This window comes from Salvelinus alpinus, chromosome 14 (genome assembly GCF_045679555.1).
Source record: "Salvelinus alpinus chromosome 14, SLU_Salpinus.1, whole genome shotgun sequence".
In the NCBI taxonomy this organism is placed as follows: Eukaryota; Metazoa; Chordata; class Actinopteri; order Salmoniformes; family Salmonidae; genus Salvelinus; species Salvelinus alpinus.
The window spans coordinates 3,100,764-3,114,691 of NC_092099.1; the positions used below are offsets into that span (position 1 = coordinate 3,100,764).

Genomic DNA, 13,928 nt, shown 5'->3' on the forward strand with positions numbered 1-13,928 from the left:
CTCATTCAAATAAAAGCAGTTTAGGTCAACAGAGATTAGACTAATAAAGGAAATAACAGTGCAGTTAGATGGTAATGGAAACTGTACTATAGAGGCATAAAATAGGTTAGCGAAATACCAACAAGAATTGGAGGTACTTACTCAAGAACGATAAAGTGTAATGTATTACAAAAATGAAGTGAATTGGATGGAAAATGGTGAAAAATATTTTTATTGAATCTTCAATATATAAATGCTACCAAAACGAATTTACAGAAATGCGTTACAAATTATGGAGTCATCCATGATTCACCAAATTAGATTTTGAAAGAGGAAGCAACATATTTCAAGCTAAAGTCTTTTTCAATTTCCACTGAATGATATTAACTGTAAGGATTTATTTCCTAATACTATAAAATATTTTATTATTATTAACACATTTACAGAAAGTAGATTTGGATAGAAAACACTCTGACGTTTCTAAAACTGTTTGAATGATGTCTGTGAGTTTAACAGAACTCATATGGCAGGCAAAAACCTGAGAAAATCCAACCAGGAAGTGGGAAATCTGAGGTTTGTAGGTTTGCCTATCTAATATACAGTGTCTATGGGGTCATATTGCACTTCCTAAGGCTTCCACTAGATGTCAAGAGTCTTTAGAACCTTGTTTCAGGCTTCTACTGTGAGGATGAGGGAATAAGAGCTGATTTAAGTGGTCTGCCAGAAGGCCACGAGCTCACTCAGGCGCGCCCGTGTGAGAGTTAGCTGCGTTCCATTGCATTTCTACAGACAAAGGAATTCTCCGGTTGAAACATTATTGAAGATTTATGTTAAAAACATCCTAAAGATTGATTCTATACATCGTTTGACATGTTTCTACGAACTGTAATGGAATTTTTTGACTTTTTGTCTGGCCTGCGCGTCATGAATTTGGATTTTTGAACTAAACGCGCAAACAAAAAGGAGGTATTTGGACATAAATTATGGACTTTATCGAACAAAACAAACATTTATTGTGGAACTGGGATTCCTGGGAGTACATTCTGATGAAGACCATCAAAGGTAAGTGAATATTTATAATGCTATTTCTGACTTCTGTTGACTCCACAACATGGCGGGTACCTGTATGGCTTGTTTTTGTGTCTGAGCGCCGTACTCAGATTATTGCATTGTGTGCTTTTTCCGTAAAGTTTTTTTAAAAATCTGACACAGCGGTTGCATTAAGGAGAAGTTTATCTAAAGTTCCATGTAAAACACTTGTATCTTTTATCAATGTTTATTATGAGTATTTCTGTAAATTGATGTTGCTCTCTGCAAAATCACCGGATGTTTTGGAGGCAAAACATTACTGAACATAACACGCCAGTGTAATCTAAGATTTTTGGATATAAATATGAACTTTATCGAACAAAACATACATGTATTGTGTAACATGAAGTCCTATGAGTGTCATCTGATGAAGATCATCAAAGGTTAATGATTAATTTTATCTCTATTTCTGCTTTTTGTGACTCCTCTCTTTGGCTGGAAAAATGGCTGTGTTTTTCTGTGACTAGGTACTGACCTAACATAATCAGATGGTGTGCTTTCGTCGTAAAGCCTTTTTGAAATCGGACACTGGTGGGATTAACAACAAGTGTATCTTTAAAATACTTGTATGTTTGAGGAATTTTAATTGAGATTTCTGTTTGAATTTGGCGCCCTGCACTTTCACTGGCTGTTGTCAAGTCGATCCCGTTAACGGGATCTCAGCCGTAATAAGTTTTTAACAAGGTACACCTATTAATTGAAATGCATTCCAGATGACTACCTCATGGTTGAGAGAATGCCAAGAGTGTGTAAAGCTGTCATCAAGGAAAAGGGTGGCTACTTTGAAGAATCTGAAGTCTAAAATATATTTGGATTTGTTTATCACTTTTTTTGGGGTTACTACATGATTCCATGTGTTATTTCTTAGTTTTGATATCTTTACTATTATTCTACAATGTAAAAAATAAAGGAAAACCCTGGAATGAGTAGGTGTGTCCAAACTTTTGACTGGTATGTGGGACTGCAAAACAACAGTCAACATCGACAGTGAAGAGGCGACTCCGGGATGCTGGCCTTCTAGGCAGAGTTGCAAAGTAAAAGCCGTATCTCAGACTGGCCAATAAAAATAAAAGATTAAGATGGGGGGGAAAAGAACACAGACACTAGACAGAGGAACTCTGCCTAGATGGCCAGCATCCCGGAGTCGCCTCTTCACTGTTGACGTTGAGACTGGTGTGTTGCGGGTACTATTTAATGAAGCTGCCAGTTGAGGACTTGTGAGGCGTCTGTTTCTCAAACTAGACACTCGAATGTACTTGTCCTCTTGCTCAGTTGTGCATCAGGGCCTCCCACTCCTCTTTCTATTCTGGTTAGAGCCAGTTTGCGCTGTTCTGTGAAGGGAGTAGTACACAGCGTTGTACCAGATCTACAGTTTCTTGGCAATTTCTCGCATGGAATAGCCTTCATTTCTCAGAACAAGAATAGACTGACGAGATACTCAACTCGTCTAAAGAAGGCCAGTTTTATTGTTTTCAGCTGTGCTAACATAATTGCAAAAGGGTTTTCTAATGATCAATTAGCCTTTTTAAAATGATAACATTGGATTAGCTAACACTACGTGCCATTGGAACACAGGAGTGATGGTTGCTGATAATGGGCCTCTGTACACCTATGTAGATATTCCATTAAAAATCAGCTGTTTCCAGCTACAATAGTCATTTACAACATTAACAATGTCTACACTGTATTTCTGATCAATTTGATGTTATTTTAATGGACGAAAATGTTGCTTTTCTTTCAAAAACAAGGACATTTCTAAGTGACCCCAAACGTTTGAACAGTAGTGTATGCAGTATTAGTAATAATAATAGTGTGTGGATGGGTTAATAATAGTAATAAATATATATATATATTTTTTTTCAAATATTGTAAATGTCACACTGTTTTTGACAGGTGGTAAGTGCCAGAGAAAAAAAATCTCCGGTAGATGACTGTGGCAGACTCACTGAACACTTCCTCAAGGTACTGCCACAGTTGCTGATTAAGGTAAGAACATATACATGCGCCCACACACACATTAATTAGTTAAGTAAAACACACTCTTTCATGGGAACATATTACACCAGTGCAGGAGGGCTGGTGATGACAGAAAGGATGACGATGATATTGATGATAATGCTGCTACTGATGAAGGTTAAGAGAATGATAATAATGATTGTATTGATATTACACGTTTTATCCTCCTGCTAGTTAATATATGTTAAGGCTACTGCCACTAGAGGGCATTACAATCCAGCAGGTGACCGGTTATATTCCGTCTTAACAATCTCACAACTAACATGGCTTTTGCTACAATGAACAAACTGGTGTGCAGACTAATCAAAACAATGATAATGATGATTGTTGTGATATGATGATTGTGCTAATTATATTCCTAGTATTCAGGGAGCCCAGAAACTGTGGCATCTCTTTTGAAGATACCTCAGTACTTACACCCAGACTCGCCTCATGCAGAATTCCCACAGGTCAGCTTACTAGAAAATGTGCTTTATAGCCAATCAGCACTTTTACATTGTTCTTGTAAAAGTTGTTGTCAACAAATGCAAAATTCCAGTGATGGTGATATGCTATCGTCTTAACTACTTTAGTTGAATGCACTTATTGTAAGTAGGTCTGGGGAAAAAAGTGTTTGGTAAATGAGTAACAAGATAATGTTAAACAAATACCATAGAGATGAATGAGTGAGAAATACATGACAAGACTAGTAATAATTTATTATTGTATTAGTGTATGGGACATGTGAGCTATGTACTTCTCAGCAATTACTTTGCAATCCTGTTGTTTCGCAGACTGCTGTTAGCACCTTCTGCTGGCGAGACTATTAAATCAGATTTTAGAAGGAAAAGATCTCCAGCATTCTTGTATGATTCACAGTACTTTCAATGGTCCAAAACATATTTAGTCCATAGACCTTGATCAGGGGTTAAAGTTCAACCTCCATGAAGGTCTATTGACCCAACCATTTGTTTGAGATCACCAATGTTTTACATATACAACCAAAATTCAACAAAATGTCAGAACAACCCTGTTTTAAAGAGTATTTCTCCGTCCCCCTTCCTTCCAGGCGTTGTCGGGCCTGCTGGCTGAGATGGGAGCTGTTTTGGAGCTCCACACTCACCCTGCGGTGCTGGAGGCGGCTGCTCGCTCATACCTCAGCCTGTGTGGAGAGGAAACAGCCTGGCACCCCCTGGCACGACCTGGCAGAGACGCAGTGGTCCAATGCTGGGCAGACAGACTGGCAGCACTGCTGGGTGACGCACTGCAGGTAGGCACAGAGATGCCATGTGTAACACATACATAAAAATATGCAGTTTCTTTAGGCAGTTTCTTTAATACAGAGTGGCGATTTGAGTTATGTATCTGTTTGCCATGTTCCTCTCCCCCCTCTCTCTCTCTTTCTTCTCAGGATGGCAACTTCACTGCTGATGCGGAAAAGACAGGAGAGATTCTATCCACACTGAAGAAACTCACTGCTTTCCACAAGTAAGATAATGTGTGCGTTTGTGCCTGTGTACGCAGGCAGGTGATCATGGCTGCGTTCCGTGTCTGCGCGTGTGACACCTGCTCTGCTCTCTTGTAGTGCCCAGGACCTGTCTCGTTGGGGACTGTATGAGCAGGTCTTTCCTCTTCTCTCAGTGGAGATCATTCATGGTGGATTACCTACACAGGTAGATAGTATACCCTGCCCTGAGCTATGATCACCCTCTGTCAAATAACGTCACACCAGTCGCGTCCTACTAACCCCTGAGCTCTTCCTATATGGGACATCACATAACCTTTTGACACTTACAGGTACGGTTGAAGTGTAAAACACCAGCCTAGTTGAGAACACCATGCCTCACCACCTCTGACCTCCCTCTCTCTCCGCCCTCAGCTGACAGTGGAAGCTCTGCAGTGTGTATCTTACTCTGTCCTCTGGAACCTCAACACCAGCGGAGAGACCCTGACCTCGCGGGTGACCACCTGATATTACCTCCTACAGTTAGCTAGTCCGGCTTTATTTACAGTTAGCTAGTTTCCTGTACGGTTGTGCTGGATGCTATGACTGACCGTGTGTGTATGTGTGTGCAGGAAAAGGCTGTCGCCCAGAGGAGTCAGATGAGAGCATTGTGTGAGAAGTGTCTACGTTGTCTGTCCCACAACGATCAGAGTGTGAAGGAGCAGGTAGGACACACCGCAGCACTATGAGTCTGAACCTTTAAATACTTTAGCTGCACTGGCGCATTGGATTCAATGGAATAGTCCCAAGAGTGTAAATCCTGTCCATCTGGCACAGAAGGCAGGCTCAATGAAACGGGTCTGAACACAGGACTGCTAGCCTCCATGTTATTTTGTCTAAATGGACCCGCGCTGTATGTTATAGGAAACAATACTGTGCAGCCGTATTCATTGACCTGGCCAAGGCCTTTGACTCTGTCAATCACCACATCCTCATTGGCAGACTCGACAGCCTTGGTTTCTCTAATGATTGCCTCGCCTGGTTCACCAACTACTTCTCTGATCGAGTTCAGTGTGTCAAATCGGAGGGTCTGTTGTCCGGGCCTCTGGCAGTCTCTATGGGGGTGCCACAGGGTTCAATTCTTGGACCGACTCTCTTCTCTGTTTACATCAATGATGTCGCTCTTGCTGCTGGTGATTCTCTGATCCACCTCTACGCAGACGACACTATTCTGTATACTTCTGGCCCTTCTTTTGACACTGTGTTAACAACCCTCCAGGCGAGCTTCAATGCCATACAACTCTCCTTCCGTGGCCTCCAACTGCTCTTAAATACAAGTAAAACCAAATGCATGCTCTTCAACCGATCGCTGCCTGCTCCTGCCCGCCTGTCCAACATCACTACTTTGGACGGCTCTGACTTAGAATATGTGGACACCTACAAATACCTAGGTGTCTGGTTAGACTGCAAACTCTCCTTCCAGACTCACATCAAACATCTCCAATCCAAAGTCAAATCTAGAATTGGCTTCCTATTCCGCAACAAAGCATCCTTTACTCATGCTGCCAAACATACCCTTGTAAAACTGACCATCCTACCAATCCTCGACTTCGGTGATGTCATTTACAAAATAGCCTCCAAAACCCTACTCAATAAATTGGATGCAGTCTATCACAGTGCCATCCGTTTTGTCACCAAAGCCCCATATACTACCCACCACTGCGACCTGTACACTCTCGTTGGCTGGCCCTCGCTTCATACTCGTCGCCAAACCCACTGGTTCCAGGTCATCTACAAGACCCTGCTAGGTAAAGTCCCCCCTTATCTCAGCTCGCTGGTCACCATAGCAGCACCTACCTGTAGCACGCGCTCCAGCAGGTATATCTCTCTAGTCACCCCCAAAACCAATTCTTCCTTTGGACGCCTCTCCTTCCAGTTCTCTGCTGCCAATGACTGGAACGAACTACAAAAATCTCTGAAACTGGAAACACCTATCTCCCTCACTAGCTTTAAGCACCAGCTGTCAGAGCAGCTCATAGATTACTGCACCTGTATATAACCCATCTACAATTTAGCCCAAACAACTACCTCTTTACCTACTGTATTTATTTATTAATTTATTTTGCTCCTTTGCACCCCTTTATTTCTGTCTCTACTTTGCACTTTCTTCCACCGCAAACCAACCATTCCATTGTTTTTTTAGTTTTTATTTTACGTGCTGTGTTGTACTCACTTCGCCTCCATGGCCTTTTATATTTTTATTTATTTATACATATATTTGTTTGCCTTCACCTCCCTTATCTCACCTCACTTGCTCACATTGTATATAGACTTATTTTTATTTTTTTCACTGTATTATTGACTATATGTTGTTTTACTCCATGTGTAACTATGTGTTGTTGTATGTGTCGAACTGCTTTGCTTTATCTTGGCCAGGTCGCAATTGTAAATGAGAACGTGTTCTCAATTTGCCTACCTGGTTAAATAAAGGTTAAATAAAAATAAATAAAAAATGTTGCGCATCAGTATTGACTAGTGAACTATGATCTTTGTTATTCCACTGTCCTAGTGACTCTGTTATCGTTTACATCTTAGTGATTTTGTTACACCGCCACCCCCCATACCTCATTCTGATAATTAGTGAAACTAATAAACTATCAGCAATCTCTTCCCATGAGTAAAAATGTACTATAGTCAAAATGTGCTTTATTAGCCTTTTTAAAGAACAAACATTATTTATTTATATGATAATTTCCTCTGTTGTTTCTGCCTTTCGGTGGCTCCAGCATGTGTGACAATGTGCTGCTTACACCATTGGACATACCATTGATTCTACATCACTGGTCATGTGATTGATTGTGTCCTCAACCACTCAGGCCTTTGTATCTACAGTATGTCTCTGTGTATGATAACCTCACTGACACTGGGTGGTTCATCTGCTCTCTCTGTGAAGGGCACAACTAGCGTGAGCTAGTATTCATCATGACAACTACTAAAGAGTTAGCTAAAGCAGAAACACCTCTGACAACCATGCCACAAGTCAGTTAAAATATATATATATTTAGTTCTCTGAATGTTGGCTACTTGTCTCTTTACTGTGAAACTAACTAATAGGTTGTCTTGCTCCTGTCTCTCTGATGGTCTCGCTCTCCTTTTTTAATGATTTTTCTCCGTCCCTCTCCCACTTTCTCCCCCCCCCCAGGCATTCCTGTCTCTGTGTGATGTCCTGACGGCCCACAACTACCAGTTGCAAGTGTGGGATCCCTCGTCTTACGGCCCCCTGCTCTACACTCCCGACCCGAAACTTCAGAGGGCGCTGCTCGCCTTCATTCTGGAGCACGTCTTCACTGGAGCAGAGTACGACAGCCACAGCAGGGGTGAGACCATTGACAACTCTACTTCTGATTACTGTAGTTTCTTTATTAGAGATGGAGAGCGAGCCTAATGCACCCCCATCTTACCATACCTCTACCTGACTTGCTCACCCCTTCTCCCCAAACTTGACCGGAGATCAATAGGAGTTTGTCAAAAGTTTGCAGGAATGTATTAAGTCAGGGTAGAGTGCAATGATCAAAATTATATCCATAAGACTAGATGAGGCTAGAGAAAATAGCACCTCTGTCTCTTTGTTTCGTCCTGTGTGTCTTACACACTTGTACCGTTCCCCAGCAGATGGCACTGTTTTTCTTTGTCAGACGGTAGGATTGGTACAGATGTACAGTATGTCACAGGTTTACAGTTCACTCCCTGTTTCTGTTACAAGTTAATCATGATAATACATTCAGATATTAAATTCACAGCCGCAGTCGTAGCTAATGGATCTACACGGAGGTGCTCCTAGGCTATAAATCACTTAATATTCTACTCCTCAAACCTGACCTAACAGTCGACTTCAAATCCCGTAGGAAAGCCACTAATACTAGTGCTACACAGACTCATTATACAGTGTGTTGTTAGTCCAAGAGATCATAAGTATTTGTTAGGTGACGTGTCTATGGATCCTTTGTATAGCGTTTGAATATATTTTTACAGGTTCCACAGTGGGATAAGTTCAATTAAAAAAAATGGCTATATTTAAACAAAAGGGAAACTGGATCGATAGAAACCGTATGCACTGCTTTATTCTCCGAGAATGTATTTTGTGCGGGCCATTTACTGTGTGTTGAGTATTGATGGTCAAGAGGAGGCATTCATAATCAATGGTACTTGACGACAGCCTTTCTCATGTGAAACATATTGCGTCCTCACACGGATAGTCCAGATAAGTCAATATGCGCACAGGAAGGAATTTCTCATATGTTCAAACAAATGCAATATGGGACTATTGGTTTGGAACATGTAATAAAGATCTATTGTGTTATTTGATTTACTTCGTGGCCATTATAGTATAGACACTGTTTTCTATTAGATGTTGGATTGGAGATCAGTCTCGGGGCAAAGGCATTAAGTTATGAAATAAGGGCAATGGTTTTTCCGTGAGAAAATAGCATTAACTTTGGTTTACCTCTGAGAGTGTTTTATTGGCTCTGTGAAAGATTGAACCCACATGGTGTCATAACTATAGTTGCGTGTTGTCACTTATTTCCACCTGTTAAACCCATTGTCCTGAAACTTAACTGAACCACTCTTTCCCTCTCATCTGTCTCTCATTCCCCCCCTTTCTTTCTTTTCTCTCTTTTTTTGCTTTTCCTCTCGTTCATCCTTTTCTTCCCCTTACTCATTCTGCATGTCTCTCTCTCTCAGGTAGTGATGTAGAGTCTGGTGAGGGGAGGTTGGAGGAGCTCCACAGACGTAGGAGCTTATTGGCAGGCTACTGTAAACTCATAGTACACGGGGTGCTGGAGATGAGTATGGCTGCTGATCTCTTCAAGTATTACATGAAGGTAATGCTACTATCACAAAGTAATTTCTGCATACAATATACATATACAGTGTATTCAGAAAGTATTCATACCCCTTGACTTATTCCACATTTTGTTGTTACAACTGGAATTCAAAACGGATTAAATATCATATTTTTTTCTCACCCTTCTACACACAGTACCCCATAATGATGAAGTAGAAAAATGTTTAGACATTTTTGCAAATGTATTGAAAATTAAATACTGAAATAGCTAATTTACATAAGTATTCACACCCCTGAGGCAATACATGATAAAATCACCTGTGAGCTTTGTATACCTGGGTTGTACAATATTTCCATAATTTTCCAAATTCTTAAAGCTCTGTCAAATTGGTTGTTGATCATTGCTAGACGACAATTTTCAAGTCTTACCATAGATTTTCAAGCGAATCAGAAACAATCACTCTTCTTAGTAATCAACTCCAGTCTAGCCTTGTGCTTTAGGTTATTGTCCTGTTGAAAGGTGGCTGGGTGTATTGATTACTCAAAGAGATATTCAGTTTTACTCATCTACCAATAGGTGCCCTTTGCAAAACATTAGAAAACCTCCCTGGTCTTTGTGGTTGAAATTGAGGGACGTTACAATTATCTCTATGTGTGAGGTAGTCATTCAAAAATCATGTTAAACACTATTATTGCACACAGCGTGAGTCCATGCAATTTATTATGAGACTTGTTAAGCATGTTTTTCCTCCTGAACTTATTTAGGCTTGACATAATAAAGGGGTTGAATACTTATTAACTCAAGACATTTCAGGTTTTCATTATTGAATTCATTTCTAAAAATAAAACATGATTCCACTTTGACATTATGGGGTATTGTGTGTAGACCAGTGACAAAAAATCTCAATGTGGAAAAAGTCAAGGGGCGTGAATACTTTCTGAAGAAACTGCATGTTTTCTACTTGGGTAGAACAAAATGTCAAGGTAGAACATTTATACCGCACCGGAAACCTAGATTTAGGGTTATATTGGATAGGACCCCTCCTCATCCTCACGACTGTAGGAGCAGTACATTAGAACAGTGTATCAGAATTCTCACACAGGTATGAATATTCAGTTGTATGTTTTGTGTGGGGCACTTCAGCATTTTAGGGAATGTGAGGTCATCAACATTCTCTCCGAGCGGGACAAGCAGCATAAAGCACACACTTATGCACACACGCAGTGATACAGCTACAGTGGGGAGAACAAGTATTTGATACACTGCCGATTTGCAGGTTTTCCTACTTACAAAGCATGTAGAGGTCTGTCATTTTTATCATAGGTACACATCAACTGTGAGAGACGGAATCTAAAACAAAAATCCAGAAAATCACATTGTATGATTTTTAAGTAATTACTTTGCATTTTATTGCGTGACATAAGTATTTGATCACCTACCAACCAGTAAGAATTCCGGCTCTCACAGACCTGTTCGTTTTTCTTTTAGAAGCCCTCCTGTTCTCCACTCATTACCTGTATTAACTGCACCTGTTTGAACTTGTTACCTGTATAAAAGACACCTGTACACACACTCAATCAAACAGACTCCAATCTCTCCACAATGGCCAAGACCAGAGAGCTGTGTAAGGACATCAAGGATAAAATTGTAGACCTGCACAAGGCTGGGATGGGCTACAGGACAATAGGCAAGCAGCTTGGTGAGAAGGCAACAACTGTTGGCGCAATTATTAGAAAATGGAAGAAGTTGAAGATGACGGTCAACCACCCTCGGTCTGGGGCTCCATGCAAGATCTCACCTCGTGGGGCATCAATGATCATAAGGAAGGTGAGGGATCAGCCCAGAACTACACGGCAGGACCTGGTCAATGACCTGAAGAGAGCTGGGACCACAGTCTCAAAGAAAACCATTAGTAACACACTACGCCGTCATGGATTGAAATCCTGCAGCGCACGCAAGGTCCCCCTGCTCAAGCCAGCGCATGTCCAGGCCCGTCTGAAGTTTGCCAATGACCATCTGGATGATCCAGAGGAGGAATGGGAGAAGGTCATGTGGTCTGATGAGACAAAAATAGAGCTTTTTGGTCTAAACTCCACTCGCCGTGTTTGGAGGAAGAAGAAGGTTGAGTACAACCCCAAGAACACCCTCCCAACCGTGAAGCATGGAGGTGGAAACATAATTCTTTGGGGATGCTTTTCTGCAAAGGGGACAGGACGACTGCACCGTATTGAGGGGAGGATGGATGGGGCCATGTATCGCGAGATCTTGGCCAAAAACCTCCTTCCCTCAGTAAGAGCATTGAAGATGGGTCGTGGCTGGATCTTCCAGCATGACAACGACCCGAAACACACAGCCAGGGCAACTAAGGAGTGGCTCCGTAAGAAGCATCTCAAGGTCCTGGAGTGGCCTAGCCAGTCTCCAGACCTGAACCAAATAGAAAATCTTTGGAGGGAGCTGAACGTCCGTATTGCCCAGCGACAGCCCCGAAACCTGAAGGATCTGGAGAAGGTATGTATGGAGGAGTGGGCCAAAATCCCTGCTGCAGTGTGTGCAAACCTGGTCAATAACTACAGGAAACGTATGATCTTTGTAATTGCAAACAAAGGTTTCTGTACCAAATATTAAGTTCTGCTTTTCTGATGTATCAAATACTTATGTCATGCAATAAAATGCAAATTAATTACTTAAAAATCATACAATGTGATTTTCTGGATTTTTGTTTTAGATTCCGTCTCTCACAGTTGAAGTGTACCTATGATAAAAATTACAGACCTCTACATGCTTTGTAAGTAGGAAAACCTTCAAAATCGGCAGTGTATCAAATACTTGTTCTCCCCACTGTATCTGTAGTGAAGGGGGCGAGGGGGAAGAGGCCAGACGCCACATGAAAGGCTCTGATATGACTGTCTCCTCACCACTGATATTCTGTCTCTCTCTCTCTCTGCAGTATTATAATAACTTTGGTGACATCATTAAGGAGACTCTGAGCAGAACGCGGCAGATGGATAAGATAGAGAGTGCTCGCACGCTGGTGCTCTGTCTGCAACAGGTTGGCCAGGGTTGTCCTCCCTCTACCTCTACCCCTTCACCTTTTTTCTTTTTTTACATCATGTTTCACCCTTCCCTTTACCCTCCATGGCGCATTCCAACAATCCCCCCCCCCCCCCAAAAGGCATACATACATACAGTGCCAGGCAAAAGTTTGGACACACATTTTCTACATTGTAGAATAATAGTGATGATATCAAAACTATGAAATAACACATATGGAATCATGTAGTAACAAAAAAAAGTGTTAAACAAATCCAAAGTTTTATATTTGAGATTCTTAAAAGTAGCTCCACCAGTCCTATTTATCATTTACAAAGATTATACTGCATTTTCTTTCTTCCAAAAATATATATGCTAATTGATAAAAATATATATCTACAAATATGTATAATATTTGTTATTTTTCTGTCTTTTCTGGTGGATTAAACTGAAATTGCAACCTACTTTCTATGGCTTGTTTTAAAAAATAGCTAAATTTTTGACATTTACATTTTCAAATAACCCAAAAGTGAGATTGGTCTTTTCCCCTTTCTTCAGATTACATTCGTGAACACTAGGTCAGCCATTCTTACTAATCTGCCAGAGAACCAGTTTGGATTTAAGTATATCTTTTGTATGACTGAAGCCTTTAGTGAGAGGTCTAATGCTTTAATATTGAATAATTTCTGCCATCTGAATTCACATTCATTATATAAATAGGCTCGTTTAATGTTGTCTGGCTTACCGTTCCAAATAAAATGTTTTTTATTTTTTGTACAAATAAGCAAATAGGTCAACTGGGATATGACTAAAGAGTTAACCAGGGTGATCTTTCCCTGGTAGCAAGGGATTATTGATTTTTGCTAACTTTGTATTAAAATGTATTGCAGTTTGGTAATTTTGCAATATGAATACAGAGTATGTCCACTTCACCATCAGACCATTTTATTGGTAAACTACTCAGTAATGTAAAAGTTGCATATTTTAGTGATCCAATACGTATTATCACTTATCATAATTTGGTTGTAATCCAGAAAGGTTAGAATATATTTTTGGCATCTTCCTCAAATGAAATCCATTGGGAGAAGGATATTTTGCATGCATTTTAAATCTGTATCCAAAATAATTTAAATTGGGAAATGTGTGACATTTTGGCACTATCCAGGCCTCTAGGTTTTAGATGTTCACGTTTAATATTTTTTATTATCCATAAAATGTATTCTTCACATGGTGAAGTTTTTAAATGACACCAATACAGACTAATTGTAAAGGCCTGGGTAAGGCTTAATGGTAGATCCCACAGAGGGAGGGGTGGCTTGTAGGGGATGCACTCATTGCTCTTTTTTGGCCTCACACAGCTCTGCAGTCTATGGGTATGTGTTGTCCTTTAGTTGGCTGGCTAATGGATGGCAAATATCATTCAGGTCTAAATGAGGGCGAGAACTGAGTTAGATTGAATTGAGCTGATCGGATTTTAGTTGGATTTGATTTAAACTGAGCTTATCTGAACTGAATTAAATTGAGTAAAGTACACTTTGAGTTAG

General features: G+C 40.6%; 1 protein-coding gene across 4 annotated transcripts in view; it reads left to right on the forward strand.

Moving 5' to 3' along the window:
* The window catches only part of LOC139538310 (cohesin subunit SA-2), a 48,640-nt gene that overhangs the window by 29,955 nt on the left and 4,757 nt on the right, over nt 1-13,928 (forward strand). For all 4 annotated transcript variants that reach the window (XM_071340206.1, XM_071340208.1, XM_071340207.1 and 1 more), the window contains 10 exons: nt 2,962-3,054; nt 3,447-3,533; nt 4,133-4,333; nt 4,475-4,551; nt 4,649-4,736; nt 4,943-5,023; nt 5,140-5,232; nt 7,710-7,884; nt 9,251-9,390; nt 12,302-12,403. In XM_071340206.1, coding sequence (XP_071196307.1) covers nt 2,962-3,054; nt 3,447-3,533; nt 4,133-4,333; nt 4,475-4,551; nt 4,649-4,736; nt 4,943-5,023; nt 5,140-5,232; nt 7,710-7,884; nt 9,251-9,390; nt 12,302-12,403 — 1,137 coding nt within the window. The remainder of the gene's footprint in view (nt 1-2,961; nt 3,055-3,446; nt 3,534-4,132; nt 4,334-4,474; nt 4,552-4,648; nt 4,737-4,942; nt 5,024-5,139; nt 5,233-7,709; nt 7,885-9,250; nt 9,391-12,301; nt 12,404-13,928) is intronic.